Source organism: Rhinolophus sinicus, chromosome 7, assembly GCF_057876585.1.
Source record: "Rhinolophus sinicus isolate RSI-liver-muscle chromosome 7, RSI-T2T, whole genome shotgun sequence".
Lineage (NCBI taxonomy): Eukaryota > Metazoa > Chordata > Mammalia > Chiroptera > Rhinolophidae > Rhinolophus > Rhinolophus sinicus.
The window spans coordinates 23448912-23464916 of record NC_142507.1 but is presented as its reverse complement, the minus strand read 5'-3'; the positions used below and the strand labels follow the sequence as shown (position 1 = coordinate 23464916).

Genomic DNA, 16005 nt, shown 5'->3' with positions numbered 1-16005 from the left:
GGAAAAAAAACTATTTGGATAACTGATTTATGACACTAATTTAAAAATCCCATGAGTACTACATAAAAGGAAGAGACAAAAGGAAACACCAAACAAAACTTAAATAGATTTAGGAACGCTGAAAACCAAATTTATGAATATATTTTTTAGCTTATTAAAATTGAGTAACAAGGGAAGCTTTTTTCATGCCTGGTTCCATCCATTTGATGATGCCGACCTACCTCATCAAATTTGTCTCTCCAAAGGTATATTCTTGTGATTACACTGTCATTTTCTTCCTTTTCATTATAGACAGCCTTGCCAAGACAAACCCAAATGTTAAAATATTCAAAACTATTCAAAACAGTCACAGAAAAATCAGAATTAAATTTTATTTCACATTGATAGAAACCGTGAAAAAGATTTACATTTCCCCACATTACAGCACAATATTTCAACGGAATATCTCTTGCCATAAATTAGATCTTGCTGATTTTTATAACTGAAACAACAGCTTATATTCATCAAGGTAAAGCAAAATGACTTATTAAATGATTGTTTAAAATTTTTGAATCCAGACATAAACATATGGCTTCATTATTAACATTCTATATAGTCCATTACTAAATTATTTCCATTTTCAATTAGCACCCATTTATAAAGATGCATTTCTAACATTGTTTTAGTCAATTGGAATACAGCAGAAAAATTAACAACAGTTCAGAAATATCAAGCATATATGTATTTTTGCTATATATTAAACTGGGTGGTAACTACACCATATGTACTGAGTTCTGACTACACTTTATAACCCATAAATTTGTTTTCAAATAGCTTTACCAATAATCTAAAAAACTTGACTATTTAAAATCAAATGACTGCTACTTTTACGCTTGCATAAAAACTAATTTTAAAAAAATCACCTAACTAAAGTGAATATTTCAAATAAGTCCATTGGCAGATAAAAGTAAAGCAAATTTTTCTAATGGATTGTTCATTTCCTACAGTAGCTGATTTCAAACATACGTACAAATAAGTAAACTAAGACTGTGCTACAAGGAGAATAATCTTAGAGCAAATCATCTTAGAAATTAGTTAAGATCATTCTTAAATATTCCAGAACACACTAGAATATGACCTAATTATTCTTTCAGTCAATTACAGAAAAAATACAACCACAAACTGGACTGAAGATTCTAATAACTACATAGCATAACTTTGAGCTAAGGTATAGTTTAACAAATTAGTAGTGTAGGAAGTTTGAAGTGATGCTTGGTTTTTTTATTTAAGTATAAATACATTTTAAATACTATCATGTCTGTGATTCAGAATGTCAAATTACAGCGTGTATTGAAAGCAGATGTCTATGGCAAGGAGGCGATATTTGGTCTGTGTTAAAGGATAAGAGGGAAGAAAGAACACTTTTCAACAGAGGAAAAAAGAATATTAAGAAATGATAACGGGGGAAAAAAGCCTGGTTCCCAAACTAAAAGGGCCATTTATTGAAGAGAGCAATAATACTCTTTATTGACACTTAGAAGCATTATCCCTACTGTTAGGAATAATGTAATAACACCTCATTCTTATGTACTATAATCATTAAGCATATATGAATACATATATAAAAATACAGATACTGCATGGTGACTAAGTAATTTTGGAATAAGTCCATAGACTAAGTCACAGCATTTATAAATTATTTATATCTTAACTGCTCATTTATACCTGAACAAGATTTCATTAACCATACTAATAATTTTCAAATGATGTAATAAAAAGTCTGGTTGGAGTATTTTATTATTTTCCTGAATCACAGTTGGGAAAAAGAAGCTAGCTGCTTCACCTTTTTTAATACTAGTATATTCTGGATCATATTATACAAATACATATATAGAAACTTAAAAGATCATAAATTTCCCATGATGAGATACTACATAGTCTGTGTCATTGGTGTGTATTTGCAAAACAGTTTAACACTGCAAACATTACAAGTTTCAAGATAGGGTACAGAACAAAGTTATACTCCATTACAATGACGCTGGTATGGACTTCTACACAAGACCTTTTAGTGATGTCAATCAACTGGAGGTAGGAGTTTATCAATGAATTGTTTGATATCCATCATTTCCTGTTTGAAATAAAGTGATTTAACTGTTACACAAATCAGAAATTAAATCCCAACTAACATACCACTAACTAAATCAGTGGTGTGCATAGGTAAGATGAAACCACATTTTTACTACTACAATGAAATAAGTCATAACAGAGATATGAGGCTCCAATAGAAATTTCAGAACATTTCCTGATTATTATTATTATTGTACATTCCACAATAGCTCCCATGTACTATCTACTTCCAGGAAAATGGTCTGCATTTTGCTATACTTGAACAAATAAGACATGAGAGTAAGAGAGATGAAGGGGATTTAGAAGTGACAATATCTATACCGAGAAGTTTCAGGAAGTATATGATAACTGTCAACTACGTATCCATGGAAAAGCCTAGCTTTTAACATTTTGTCATGAGAACAAAATGCTAAATCCATACCCTAAAATAATTTGTGCATTTCATAAGGATGTACATATAAGCAACCATTTGAAAGAGAGCATGTACCTAAGATAGGCCTGGAAAAATACGAAAATGAATATACCAAATATTTATTACAGAAAAAACTTTTGTAGAAGACTCCTGCATCTAGCTCAGTTTTCTCATTTCCCCCAAACATATTTATTTCTTCCTATCATCTGTAGTATTTCAAGACTTAGCCTCACAGACCCACAAATTAGCAATGCAGAGAACCTTCAATCTTATAATTTAGTCACTCAGAAAAGAAAGCCATAGCACAAAAGTGGTCTATTTTACAACACTCTTAAGTCCTTTAAGTTTCCTATGACACCACCTCCTATTGTTCTACCTCTTGTCACTTTCTGCTTCTAATCCTTCAGCCTAGTGTCCTCCAATGTGATCGCACAAAAGAAATCATCTATGGAGCTTTTATTTTAAAAACAACTCCATACAAAGATGCTTGAGTTCAACCCCAAGGCCTCAACGTACTGAATCAAAATTGCTGAGTTTGGGCATCTGTCTATTAAGCTCCTGGGTCCTTGTGAAGCAATGCCGACTTTGAAAATCACTGCTCTAGATCTTCAGTCCCTCCAGGATGAGCAGAGTACAGCTCACCTCCCTTTCTGGATTCAGTACCTCACGACAGTTTCAACTACATTCTCAATAACACCCTAGAATCTCAGGCCCCCTTGTCTTTCTACATAAATCATGTTATTACCTGCTTTCTCATCCCTTAAAGCAAATGATTTAGCCACATGAGCAGCTACAAAACAACGTTAACTTGGACTTCATCAATATTTAGCCATCAGTTTTTATTCTAGGCCTTTTCAAGCTTCCAAATCTATCAAGGCCTCCTTCATTCTGATTAAGTGAGTACATCTCCTACTTTACTTTTCAGATTGTGAGGATCTAATGTGAGCTCTCAATGACTCTCTTCTCCACCACAACAATCCTTGTTTTTATTCATCCATCCTCTTCTATCTGGATTAAAAAGTGTTTTTCTCCTCTTTTAAGGCAACCACCACCCATTTCAGGACTCAGTTATATTATATGATCCCTCTAAGGCTTTCCCCTATCAATTATCTTCTATCGCATCTTCTCCCTCCCTCCTCCCCACTCATAGGGGTTTCTTTCTCCCATCCTATTAAGAAGAGGCTTCCTACTCTCCTCCCCCTTTACCAAAACCTTTCTTGAAAAGGTCTTTTCAGCTCTTTCATCTTGGCTGACAACATGCCTTCCAGACTGAGGAAGAACCAGAATCTTCAGTGCCACGTGAGCCAAGGCCATGGCCGCATTGGCAAGCACTGGAAGCACCCAGGAGGCTGAGGTAATGCTGGTGGCTGCATCACCACGGGATCAACTTTGACAAACATCACCCAGGTTACTTTGGGAAAGTTGGTATGAGGCATTATCGCTTAAAGAGGAACCAGAGCTTCTGCCCAACTGTCAACCCTCATAAACTGTGGACCTTGGTCAGTGAGCAGACATGGGTAAACACTGCCAGAAATAAGACAGGAGCTGCTCCTATCATTGACGTGGTGCAATCAGGGTACTTACTACAAAGTTCTGGGGAAGGGAAAACTCCCAAGGCAGCCTGTCATCTGACGGCCAAATTTTTCAGCAGAAGAGCTGAGGAGAAGATTAAGGGCGTTGGAGGAGCCTGTATCCTGGTAGCTTGAAGCCACATGCTCATTAAACGCTCAAGTGTTAAAAAAAGTCTTCTCATGTTGCCTCTGCTTCTTCATTTCCCTGTCTACTTCATACAATCCACTGCTGTACCTCCCCAAATGCCAAGGTCACAGGTGGCTGACTATTGGATACTTTCTTCCTGGCCTACCTTAATCATTTTCTCAATCCTGGGATACTGTTCACTCCCACTCAGAAATTCTAACTCCTTTTAACTCCCCCAAAGTTCTGACCCTTGGCTTTTTTCTCATGATAGTCTCCCATTGTAATTCTTCACTGATTAATAATATTGGTAACTATTTTAAATCTCTATTACAGGCTTGAGCTTCAGACAAGTATTTCTAACATCCCATCCTGATATCATTGGGGCACATCAATCTCACTACGTTTACTAAACTCAATATTTATTCCTCCTGTTACCCTAAAAACGTTCCTTGTACCTAATTTATGAATGGCATCATGTTAGTCATCTGAGTAGAAATATAAGGCCTCTTTGATACTTTCTTCTTTCCCATTCCATAGAATTAGTTACTAAATTCTACTGGATTCTGCTTCATTTGTTTCCAGAATGTAGATTAGATTATATCTTGCTTTGATCAAAAAATGTCAATGGCTTTCTGCTGCCTAGAGAACAAGTCCATGCTCAGCACGACATAAAAGCTCTCTAAAACCGAGTCTCTCCTCTGTCTCTGTTCTATGACACCTAGCTTTTCATAAGACTACAGCACAACTAGACAGCTTGCTTTTCCTGTCCTACAGTCCTTTCTCTGCACACCTGGTATCCAAATCCTACCCAGTGTTCAAAACCTAGCTCTTTCATCATGATCTAAGTGCCTCCTAAGATAAAATTGATCTCACGCTCCTGTTTTTCAAATAACTTTTTTAAAACTTCTAATATAACACATATCACATTCTGCTTCCTATAGTTACTTGGATATATATATCCTTCTCCCCTATTAAATTTTTAATTTTAATTAATCCCTTTTGAATTTTAATAAAATTTCTATTTGTCTTTGAATTATGTACAATGCTTGCATGTAACAGGAAATCAGTGAATGTTTGAATTAAATTGAATAAATTTTGATCTAAGTCCTGCTAACCTATCATTCAGTGTGAATTCATTAATTCCTTTAAATCCCTAAGCAGTGAAGTGTTATTTATCTTAAAAATATCACATGTAAAAAAGTTGCACATTAACCACTGCTTCCAAAATTTACCTGTTGACTTGAACTGTGCATCATGCCTTCATAGGTTTTGAAGGTTACATTGGCTGGATTTACCAATGTTTTTAGCTTTTCGACAGTAAGAGAACCAAACATTAGGGGAACTAAAGGGTCACAATCTCCATGGCACTGAAGAATAGAAATATCTCTGTTAACACCACTGATAGGACCCTGCAAAAAAACATAACAAAACTAGTATTATTCATTCAAATGTACAGAGTATTATGCCAGGCACTCAAAAATGTGGGTAGATATGCACATTCAACATGTTATTAATTACATTATAGATTATATTTGGCCACAGAAATAAAATTACTTCCATCCTTATTCTCTCCACATCTCTTTAAACTTTTATAGAACACATGATTACCCTATCATATATGCTTTCCCAATGAACTGGTTCCTTGAAGCAGATTGTATCTTAATTATTCTTTATATGTTCACATTGTCCTGAAAGGAGAGGAATGTTTTAGCTGAACCATGTTCTTCTCAGCTCTTATTTGATTTAAATAAGATGGTTAATAAACAGCACTTACTATGTTCGAGACACCAAAGAGTTACTATATAGTGACAAGAAAAAACACTAGATTTAAAGAATAATTTGAAAATATGGTCTACAACTCCCACGTATATAGTATATATTGCTTTACACTGTTGAGTACTTAGAAATGATATTGTATAGGAGATTCTACTATCACACAGTGAGCATATTGAGTATTCAAAATTACTTCTATGTGCAAAAAATACCTGTAATTTTATAAATATCTTAAAATGTATTTTTCTTTTTTAAATTAAATTGGAGTGATAGTGGTTAGTAAAATTACATGATTTCAAGTGTACAATTCTATAATACATCATCTATACATCACTGTCGGTGCTCACCACCCAGAGTCCATTCTCGATCTATCACCATATATTTGACCCCCTTTGCCCTCTTCTACTATTCCTCCTCCCCGCTTACCCTCTGGTAACCACTAAACTGTTGGCTGTGTCCATGAGTTTTTGTCTCTCTGTCTTGTTCCTTTGTTGCTTTCAGTTTTATACCCCACATATGAGTGAAACCATACAATTCTCGACTTTTGTCTGACTTATTTCACTTAGAATAATAATCTCAAAATCCATCCCTGTTGTCACAAATGGCACTATTTCATCTTTTCTTATGGCAGAGTAGTATTCCACTGTGTAAATATACCACATCTTCTTTATCCAATCATGTATCGAAAGACACTTTGGTTGTTTCCATGTCTTGGCCACTGTAAATAATGCTGCAATGAACATCGGAGTAGATACATCTTAATGGAAATATGTTTTCAGATTTTTTGGGTATATACTGGCCAGGAGAGGGATTGCTAGGTTATATGGTAATTCTATTCTTAATCTTTTGAGGAACCTCCACACTGCCTTTCATAGCAGCTGCACCAGTCTACATTCCCCCCAGGTACAAGGGTTCCTTTTTCTCCACAGCCTCTCCTACACTTGTTATTATTTGTCTTGCTCATGATAGCTATTCTAACAGGTGTGTGGCGATAGCTCATTGTGGTTTTGATTTGCATTTACCTAATAACTAGGGAAGTTCAGGATCTTTTCATATATCTGTTGGCCGTTTCTGTGTCTTCTTGGGAGAAGTGTCTGTTCCCTTGCCTTTGAGGTCAAATTCATAAAATCCTCTTTGAACCCAAGGTCCATAAGTTTAGTACCTATGTTTTCTTCTACACAGTTTATTGTTTTAGGTCTTATGTTTAGGCATTTGATCCCATTTTGAGTTAATTTTGGTACATGATGACAGATAGCAGTCTAGTTTCATTCTTTTGCATGTGGCTTTCCAATTCTCCCAACACCATTTATTGAAGAGGCTTTCTTTTCTCCATTTTATGCTTTAGGCTCTTTTGTAAAAAATTATCTGTTGGGCTGGCCCGGAGGCTCAGGTGGGTGGAGCGCCGAGCTCCTGACGCCAAGGTCACCTGTTCGATTCCCACATGGGCCAGTGAGCTGCGCCCTCTACAGCTAAGATTGTGAACAACAGCTCTCCCTAGAGCTGGGCGGCCCTGAGCAGCAGGAGCTCAGCCTGAACTGCTGTGAGCTGCTATGGGCAGCACCCCGCGGGCTGCTGAGGTCTGCCATGGGCTGCTCTGTGCTGCCATGGGCTACCTGTGCTGCCAGGAGCAGCCAGTGGCCAATGTGAGTGGCCGGCAGCCAGGGAGAGCTGCCATGGGCTGCTGTGAGCGGCCGGCCAACGACTGGAGACCGACTGCCTCAGCCAGGGGAGCGCAAGTTCATAATACTAGCATGGGCCAAAGAGCTATATCCTACACAACTAGACTGAGAAACAAGAGCTTGAACTGGAGTGGGGGACGGTGGGGGGTGGAAGACGGAAGAAGGGGGGTAAGGGAAAAAAAGAAGGAAAAAGTGAGACACTGAAAAATAAGAAAATAAAAATAAATTATCTGTCAGTATTTATGTGGGTTTATTCCTGGGTTTTCAATTCTATTCCATTGGTCTATGTGTCTGTTTTTCTGCCAATAACATGCATGCTGTTTTGAGTATTGTTGCCCTATAGTACAAGCTGAAGTCGGCGTGTGATACCTCCAGCATTATTCTTTTTTCTTAGGATTGCTCTGGCTATTCGAGGTGCTTTGTGGTTCCATACAAATCTGATGATTTTTTTGTTCTATTTCTTTAAAGAATGCCATTGGGATTTTGATGAGGATTGCATTAAATCTGTATATTGCTTTGAGTAACATGGTCATTTTAACTATGTTGATTCCTCCAATCCATGAACACAGAATGTCTTTTCATTTCTTTGTGTCTTCTTCAATTTCTTTTAAAAATGTCTTAGAGTTTTCAGCGTATAGGTCTTTCACATCCTTTATTAAGTTTCTTCCTAGGTATTTTATTCTTTTTGTTGTAATTGCAAAAGGAATTTTTTTCTCATTTCTTTTTCTGAAATTTCATTGTTAGTATATACGAATGCAATGGATTTTTGTACGTTGATTTTGTAGCGGGCAACTTTATTGTATTTGTTTATTGTTTCTAATAGCTTTTTGGTGGAGTCTTTAGGGTTTTCTATATAAAGAATCATGTCATCTGCAAAGAGTGACAATTTAACTTCCTCATTTCCAATTCGGATGCCTTTTATTTCTTTCTCTTGCCTGATTGCTGGGGCTAGGACTTCCAATACTGTGTTGAATAACAGTGGTGCTGGGGGCAACCCTATCTTGTTCCTGAATGTAGAGCAAAGGGCTTCAGCTTTTCATCATTATGCTATTAGCTGAGGCTCTGTCATATATGGCCTTTATTATTTTAAGGTATTTTCCTTTTATACCCATTTTATTAAGTGTTTTAATCATAAATGGATGTTACATCTTGTCAAATGCTATTTCTGCATCTATTGATATAAACATGAATTTTATCTTTTATTTTGTATATGTGGTGTATCACATCGATCAATTTGCATATGTTGAACAATTCCAGTGTTCCTGGGATGAACCCCACTTGATCATGATGTATAATCTTTTTAATGCATTGCTGTATGTGATTTGCTAGAATTTTGTTTAGGATTTTTGCATCTGTATTCCTCAGAGATACTGGTCTATTAATTTTCTTCTTTGTGTGTTATCCTTACCAGGTTTTGGTATCAGGGTAATGTTGGCCTCATAAAATGAGTTAGGAAGTGGTGCCTCTTCTTCAATTTTTTGGAAGAGTTTGAGGAAGACAGGTGTTAGATCCTCTTTGAATGTTTGGTAGAATTCACTGGTCCTGGACTTTTTCTTTTGGGAAGATTTGGAGGACTGATTTAATTTCCTTACTGTTGATTGGTGTATTTAGATTTTCCAATTCTTTGTGATTCAGTCTAGGAAGGTTTATGTTTCTAAGAACTTGTCCATTTCCTCCAGGTTATTGAATTTGGTAGCATATAGTCCTTCATTGTGTTAGACAGAAGTTTTAAAATGTAGGAGGAGGAGGATGGATGGGAGGGGGTCCACAGTGACAACAGAAAAAGCTCATAAATAGCTTTAACTGTCTCCAGCCACATAGCTGTTTTTACAAGAGATGACAAGAGGTGGTCTGAAGCAAGATAATGATCTGAGTCAACAGACCTTCACCCATCTTAGGTCATGCCCTCAGGTGGAAGAACATGCACCACGTTTTTCCCACCAAATCAATATGTAGCCCCATCACTCCACCCAGCAAACGCTAAGTCCTTGGAAAAGGGGCAGGTTTCTCTGTCTCTTGCTCTCTCACCTCCGGCCTCCACCCCCTCCTTCTAGTCTCTCTCTCTCTCTCTCTCTCTCTCTCTCTCTCTCTCGCTCGCTCTCTCGCCCCCCCCATCTATGCCTATCTTTCCCACCTCAGCTAGGCCTCGCTCTCCCACCTCGACTAGGTCTCTCTCTGTCTGTCTCTCTTTGTCTCTCTCTCTCCCCCCATCTCTCGCACCTCAGCTAGGCCCGTTGTCTTCCCTGAGAATGTATCACTAATAAACACTGATTGCATAGTAATCAGCTTGCTGACCTGTGATTCTTCACTGCGTCCCCAAGAACGGAGATTCCAGTAACAATATTATTCTTGTATGATCCTTTGTATTTCTGTGGTAACCATAGTAACTTATGCTGTTTCATTTCTGATTTTGTTTATCTTTTCTCTTTATATCTTAATGGGTCTAGCCAAGAGTTTGTCAATTTTATGAAACTTTTTAAAGAACCAACTCTTATTGCGTTAATTTCATCTATTATCTTTTTGTCCTCTATTTCATTTAGTTCTGCTTTGATTTTTATTATTTCCTTCCTTCTGCTGACTTTGGCTTTCATTTGTTCTTTTTTTAGTTCTTTAAGGCGTAATGTTAGGTAGTTTATCTGGGATTTTTCTTGTTTTTTTCAGATAGGTCTGTAATGATATAAATTGCCCTCTTATTACTGCTTTCGCTGCATCTCAATAATTTTGATAGGATGTATTTTCATTCGTATTTGTTTCTATGTATCTTTTTATCTCTCCTCTTATTTCTTCTGTGAGCCAGTCATTCTTTAAAAACATGTGGTTTAATCTCCACATATTTGTGGTTTATCCTGCTTTTTTCAGTTGATACCCAATTTCAAAGTCTTGTGATCAGAGAATATGTTCGTATGATTTCAATCTTCTTAAATTTGCTGAGGTCAGTTTTATGTCCCAATAGATGGTCTATCCTTGAGAATATTCCATGTACACTCGAAAAGAATGTATAGTCTGGTGTTCTAGGATGAAATGCTCTATCAATGTCAACTATGTCCATTTAATCTAATGTGTCATTTAGGGCTGCTATTTCCTTATTTATTTTCTGTTTGGATGATCTATCCATAGCTTTCGATGATGTATTTAGGTCCCCTACTATATTTATTTGGGTCAATTTCGCTCTTTAGTTCTGTTAGTGCTTGCTTTATATATTTTGGGGGCATATAAGTATATATTGATTGGGGGCATATAAGTATATATTGATAAGTATTATGTTATTTTGTTGTATAGTCCCCTTTATCATTATGAAATGTCCATCTTTGTTTCTTGTTACCTTTTTTATCCTGAAGTCTGTTTCATCTGATATCAGTATGGCTTTTCTCTGGATACTATTTGCTTGGAGTATCAATTTCCACCTTTTCACTTTGAGTCTGTATTTGTCCTTGTAGCTGAGATGCGTCTCTTGGAGGCAGCATATGGTTGGGTTTTGCTTTTTGATCCAATCTGCCACTCTGTGCCTTTTTATTGATGAGTTAACTCCATTTACATGTAGGGTGATTATTGATATATGAGGATTTCCTATATCCATTTTGTCTTTTGTTTTCTGGTATCTCGGTGTCTCCATTGTTTCTTTCCCTTTTTGTTACTGTCTGTTATTTTAGTGTGGTGGTAATCTACAATTTTTTTCCCTCTGTTCCTTCTTTTTTTATGTTATATATCTCAGTTTTGGATTTTTTATGAGTGGTTGCCATTAAGTTTATGTAAAAGAAAGTTTCATATGTACAGTAGTCCTTCTTCTTGAGCATACCCTTATCTCCATTCCCTTTTGCAGATTCAGACCTTTACTCTCTCCCCTTTTATGTTTTTGTTGTCACAAGTTATTTGTACTTATGCTGTGAGTTGATTTCTGAGTGGCAGTAGCAACTTTGTTCTTCTTTCTCCTTTTTAAAAAAAATGTTTTTATCTTCTTTAGCCTGTATGTTATGTTTAAGTGTATAGTGCCCTATTTTGTGTAAGGGTTGCCATTTACTCATTCTTTCTGTCGGTTAGTAATCTTGCTCATGGTTTTGTATTCTTTTGATTTTTTGTTTCTGGTCAAATAGCCTTCTTCAGTATTTCCTGTAATGCAGGTCATGTGTTAGAAAATTCCCTAAGTATATTTCAGTATGTCTGGAAATGTCTTTATTCCTCCTTCATATCTTAAGGATATCTTTGCTGGATATATTATTCTTGGCTCATAATTTCTCTCTTTCAATAGTCTGAATATTTGATTTTACTCCCTCCTGGCTTGTAGAGTTTCTGCTGAAAAATCTGATAATCTAATGGCCTTTCCATTATAGGTTGCTGTTTTCTTCCCCCTGGGAGCCTTGACAATTCTCTGTCATTAATTTTTGACAGCCTCAATACAATGCACCTTGGAGAAGACCTGTTGGGATTGAGGTAATTAAGTGTACTGTTTGTCTCTTGGATTCGAGGATTCAGTACTTTCCACAGGTTTGGGAAGTTCTCATTGACTATATGTTTGAATATACTCTGTTCCCTTCTCCTTCTGGTATACCCATTATTATGTTGCTCTTTCTAATGCAGTCAGGAAGTTTTTGTAGCGTTCTTTCATTTCTTTTAACTCTCAAGTCTCTCTCCTCTTCCATCTGTGTCATTTCCAGATTTCTATCTTCAATATTGCTATTTTTTTCCTCCATTGGATCAGCTCCATTATCTAAGCGGGCTTTTTAATCTTCATTTATGTTACTGATTTCTTCACCTCCAGAATTTCTACTTGGTTCGTTAAACTTTCAATATCTTTGGTAAAATATTCATTTTGTTCTTTGATTGTTTCTGAGTTCATTAAACTGCCTATCTGTGTTTTCTTGCATCTCATTGAGTATTTTCAGAACTGCAATTCTCTGTCATTTAAGTCACATATTTCTATGTCTTTCAATTCATTTTCTGGAGAGTTTTCATTTTCATTGTGAACTGCCTTGTTACCTTGGTTATTCATGGCAATTAATGAATTATTATTTCTCTTCCTAGGAATCTACAGGAGTGGGTTCTGCAGCAGGCTGATAAGAAAAGATCTGTGTTTTTCTTTCTAGAAGGTGCTGCTGGAATGTTTTATTTTCTCTCCCACTGCAGCCTTTTAATTTCTCTCATGCTGTAGCGTTACATTTTCTCTTGTGCTATTCTGGCTTCTCATGCAACGAAAGGTAGGCTTCTCTTTGAGCAGGTTGCCTGGTTGTCAGGGCACCGCCTTCATGGAAGGATATGGAGGACGATAAGAGATCTGAGCTTCTGAAATCTCAATGCTGCCCCTGCAGCCTGATGCAGAGCCTGTGTGTCTCAGTGGCTCTGCTTGCCCCAGCAGGCATCCGCCCAGAAAGAGAGGGGTTGGGTTGGCTGTGAGAGGTAGCTGGTGCATTTGTGGCTCTGAGCAATGGCGACTACTAGCCCACAGCTATCTCGCCCCTACAGCTCTTTCCCTATCGCCAGAATGTGCATTTGTGGCTGTGGAACCATAGCTCCAGTTCTCAATGTTGTAGTTATTCTGTTCCCTAATCTCACACTGCTACCTTTTCTTCTGGAGCCTGCTTCTAACACTGGGAGGGTGGGGGGAAATCGGTCATGCTCTGTGTCTTTGTTTTCTGTTTTCTGCCTGGCAGTGAGGGCTTAAATCACAGTTCTCACCCTTCTGTATTCATTCTTTGCTCCAAGGTCTCTACCCGAAACACTGGGTTCAACCGTATTATATATATGGTGATACCTCAAGCAGGACTTTGGACCACAGGGAGAGTAACTGCAGCCTGGATTCTTCCTTCTCCCAAGACTGCAGTGAGCTCTGCACTGTGGCCTGCATCCTGCAGCCCGTGTCTGTGTATTTCCACCTTCCCTCCTTCCCTGCACACACGATTTGCCCACCTTCGGATGATTCGATGCACAGATGTCTGACACATGTTTGTGTGTTGCTTATACTTTGTAATTTTGTATACATCTTAGAAAGTATCAAGTACTTCAAATATAAGATTTATGATAATAGGAATTATTTCTTATTCCATTCTACAGAATTCACAGTGAAGACAATGTAGTATACCCATAAAGCCTAGTAATACATCACAAAAGTCTAAGAAAAGTGTTTTTAAAAAAGGATGAGAGGAGACATCATCAAAATGGCAGCGTGAGGTGAGCCTCTGTAAATCTCACCTGGAATTTACAACAAATTGAAGAACTATAACTCCACAAAGGCCTCCCTGCACAGCAGAAAGGCAAGAAGAAGAGGCCCATTACTGAATTCACCTAAAGGTGGATAAATCCCGCAAGTGAGGGAGAAGGGAAGGGAGAAGTGTGGAGATGGAGCCGCACGGGCACGGGACGCAGACCTAGCTCAATATGCAAAGCTTACAGCATCCCAGAACTACCGCAACTGCGGGAGAGGGAGGAACTCAGATTGCTAGGGCTACATTTATGGCCCACAGGGCTGAGGGGATAACATATAACAAGGCTGAACCCAAAGCTCACAGAAGAAACCTCAGAGAAAAGACTGAGGAAAGAAGGCTGAAACGGTGGTTTAAGCCCTCACTGCCGAGGAGAGAACGGAAGCCTTAGGCACTGAGACTACCCGCCCCCTCGCTACCTTCCCAGAGCTCACCCCGCCCCCACCTGCACAGTGCTAGAAGCGGAACAGTAGCAGTGTCAAATCAAAAGAACAGAATGTTTGCTGTTCTAGGAACTGTGGACCGCAGACACAGATTTGCAGCACAACTAGTTCTGGCAAAGGGGAGGGAGCTCTGGAAGCAGGACCGGCTGTGGTGGTGGTCGCCGCCATTGCTCCGGGCTAACTCGCACAACTCACCCTGCCTCTGGCCCCACCTATCTGGGCGGATCCCTGCAGTAGTAAACACAACTGCTGAAACACACGGGCTCTGAATCTGGTGCATGAAGAGCTTTGCAACTTCAAAAGCTCTCTGCATACCCACACGGTCACTGCGCCCTATGACCCAGGCGAACTATTAACAGAGGAGAAGCCGTCTCCAGGGAATCACCCCATTGAGTGAGAAGCTGGAATAGTGCAGAGAAAACATGGCACTACCGTGTGGGAGAGAAAACAAGGCTGCAGTCGGAGAGAAAATAAAACATTCCACCAACAAGTACTGGAAAAAAAAAGAAAAACCTCTTCCTATCAACCTGTTGAAGAACCCACTCCTGTAGATGTCTAGGAAGAGAAATAATAAACCGGTAATTTCCATGAATAACTAAGGCAACAAGACAGCTCAGAAAGAAAGTGGAAAGTCCCCAGAAAAGGAACTTAAAGATATGGAAATATGTAACTTAAATGACAGAGAATTCAATTGCACTTCTGAAAAAAATCAATCAGATGCAAGAAAACACAGAAAGGCAGTTTAATGAACTCAGAAACATAATTAGAGAAAAACATGAGCATTTTACAAAAGAGATTGAAATTTTTAAAAAGAACCAAATAGAATTTCAGGAGATTAAGAACTCAATAGAAGAAATTAAGAATGAAATAACTAGCTTAGGTAGTAGAGTTGACCAGAGGGAGGAAAGAATCAGTGACATGGAAGATAGAAACCTGGAAATGACACAGATGGAAGAAGAAAGAGACTTGAGACTTTAAAAAAATGAAAGAACTGTACAAAACTTTCTGCCTCCATCAGAAAAAGCAATATAAGAATAACGTGCATAAAAGAAGGAAAAGAAAGATAGAAGGGAATAGAGAATATATTCAAACAAATTGTCAATGAGAACTTCCCAAACTTGTGGACAGAACTGGATCCTCGAATCCAAGAAGCAAATAGAACACCTAATTACCTCAATCCCAACAGGCCTTCTCCAAAGCACATTGTATTGAAGCTGTCAAAAAACGACAAAGAAAGAATCCTCAAAGCAGCCAGGGAAAAGAACACGGTAACCAACAAAGGAAAGCCCATTAATTATCATCAGAATTCTCAGCAGAAACTCTACAAGCCAGGAGGGAGTGGAACCAAATATTCAAACTATTGAAAGAGAGAAATTGTGAGCCAAGAATAATATATCCAGCAAAGATACTCTTTAGATGTGAAGGAGGAATAAAGACCTTTCCAGACATACAGAAGCTGAGGGGATTTTCTAATACACGACTTGCACTCCAAGAAATACTAAAGGAGGCCTTTCGACCACCATCAACAGGGACAATTTGTGGCAACCAAAACATAAAAAGGGGGAGAGTAAAGGCCTGAACTAGAATATGGGAATGGAGAAAGTAAGCGTGCTGAAGAAAATGGAATACTGTAAATATCAAGCTTTCTTTTACATAAACTTAAGGGTCACCACTCAAAAAAATATCTAGAACTGAAACAC

At 38.0% G+C, this 16005-nt stretch overlaps 1 protein-coding gene and 1 pseudogene across 3 annotated transcripts in view; one reads left to right on the top strand and one right to left on the bottom strand.

Annotated features, from left to right (window-relative positions):
* Positions 1-357: 357 nt before the first annotated feature.
* LYPLA1 (lysophospholipase 1) overlaps positions 358-16005 on the bottom strand; it is a 62227-nt gene continuing 46579 nt past the window's right edge. For all 3 annotated transcript variants that reach the window (XM_074318794.2, XM_019729834.3, XM_019729833.3), the window contains 2 exons: positions 5449-5625; positions 358-2107 (listed from right to left, as the gene is read on the bottom strand). In XM_074318794.2, coding sequence (XP_074174895.1) covers positions 2054-2107; positions 5449-5625 — 231 coding nt within the window. In that variant the 3' untranslated portion in view covers positions 358-2053. The remainder of the gene's footprint in view (positions 2108-5448; positions 5626-16005) is intronic.
* On the top strand, positions 3776-4449 carry LOC141568563 (large ribosomal subunit protein uL15 pseudogene; annotated as a pseudogene).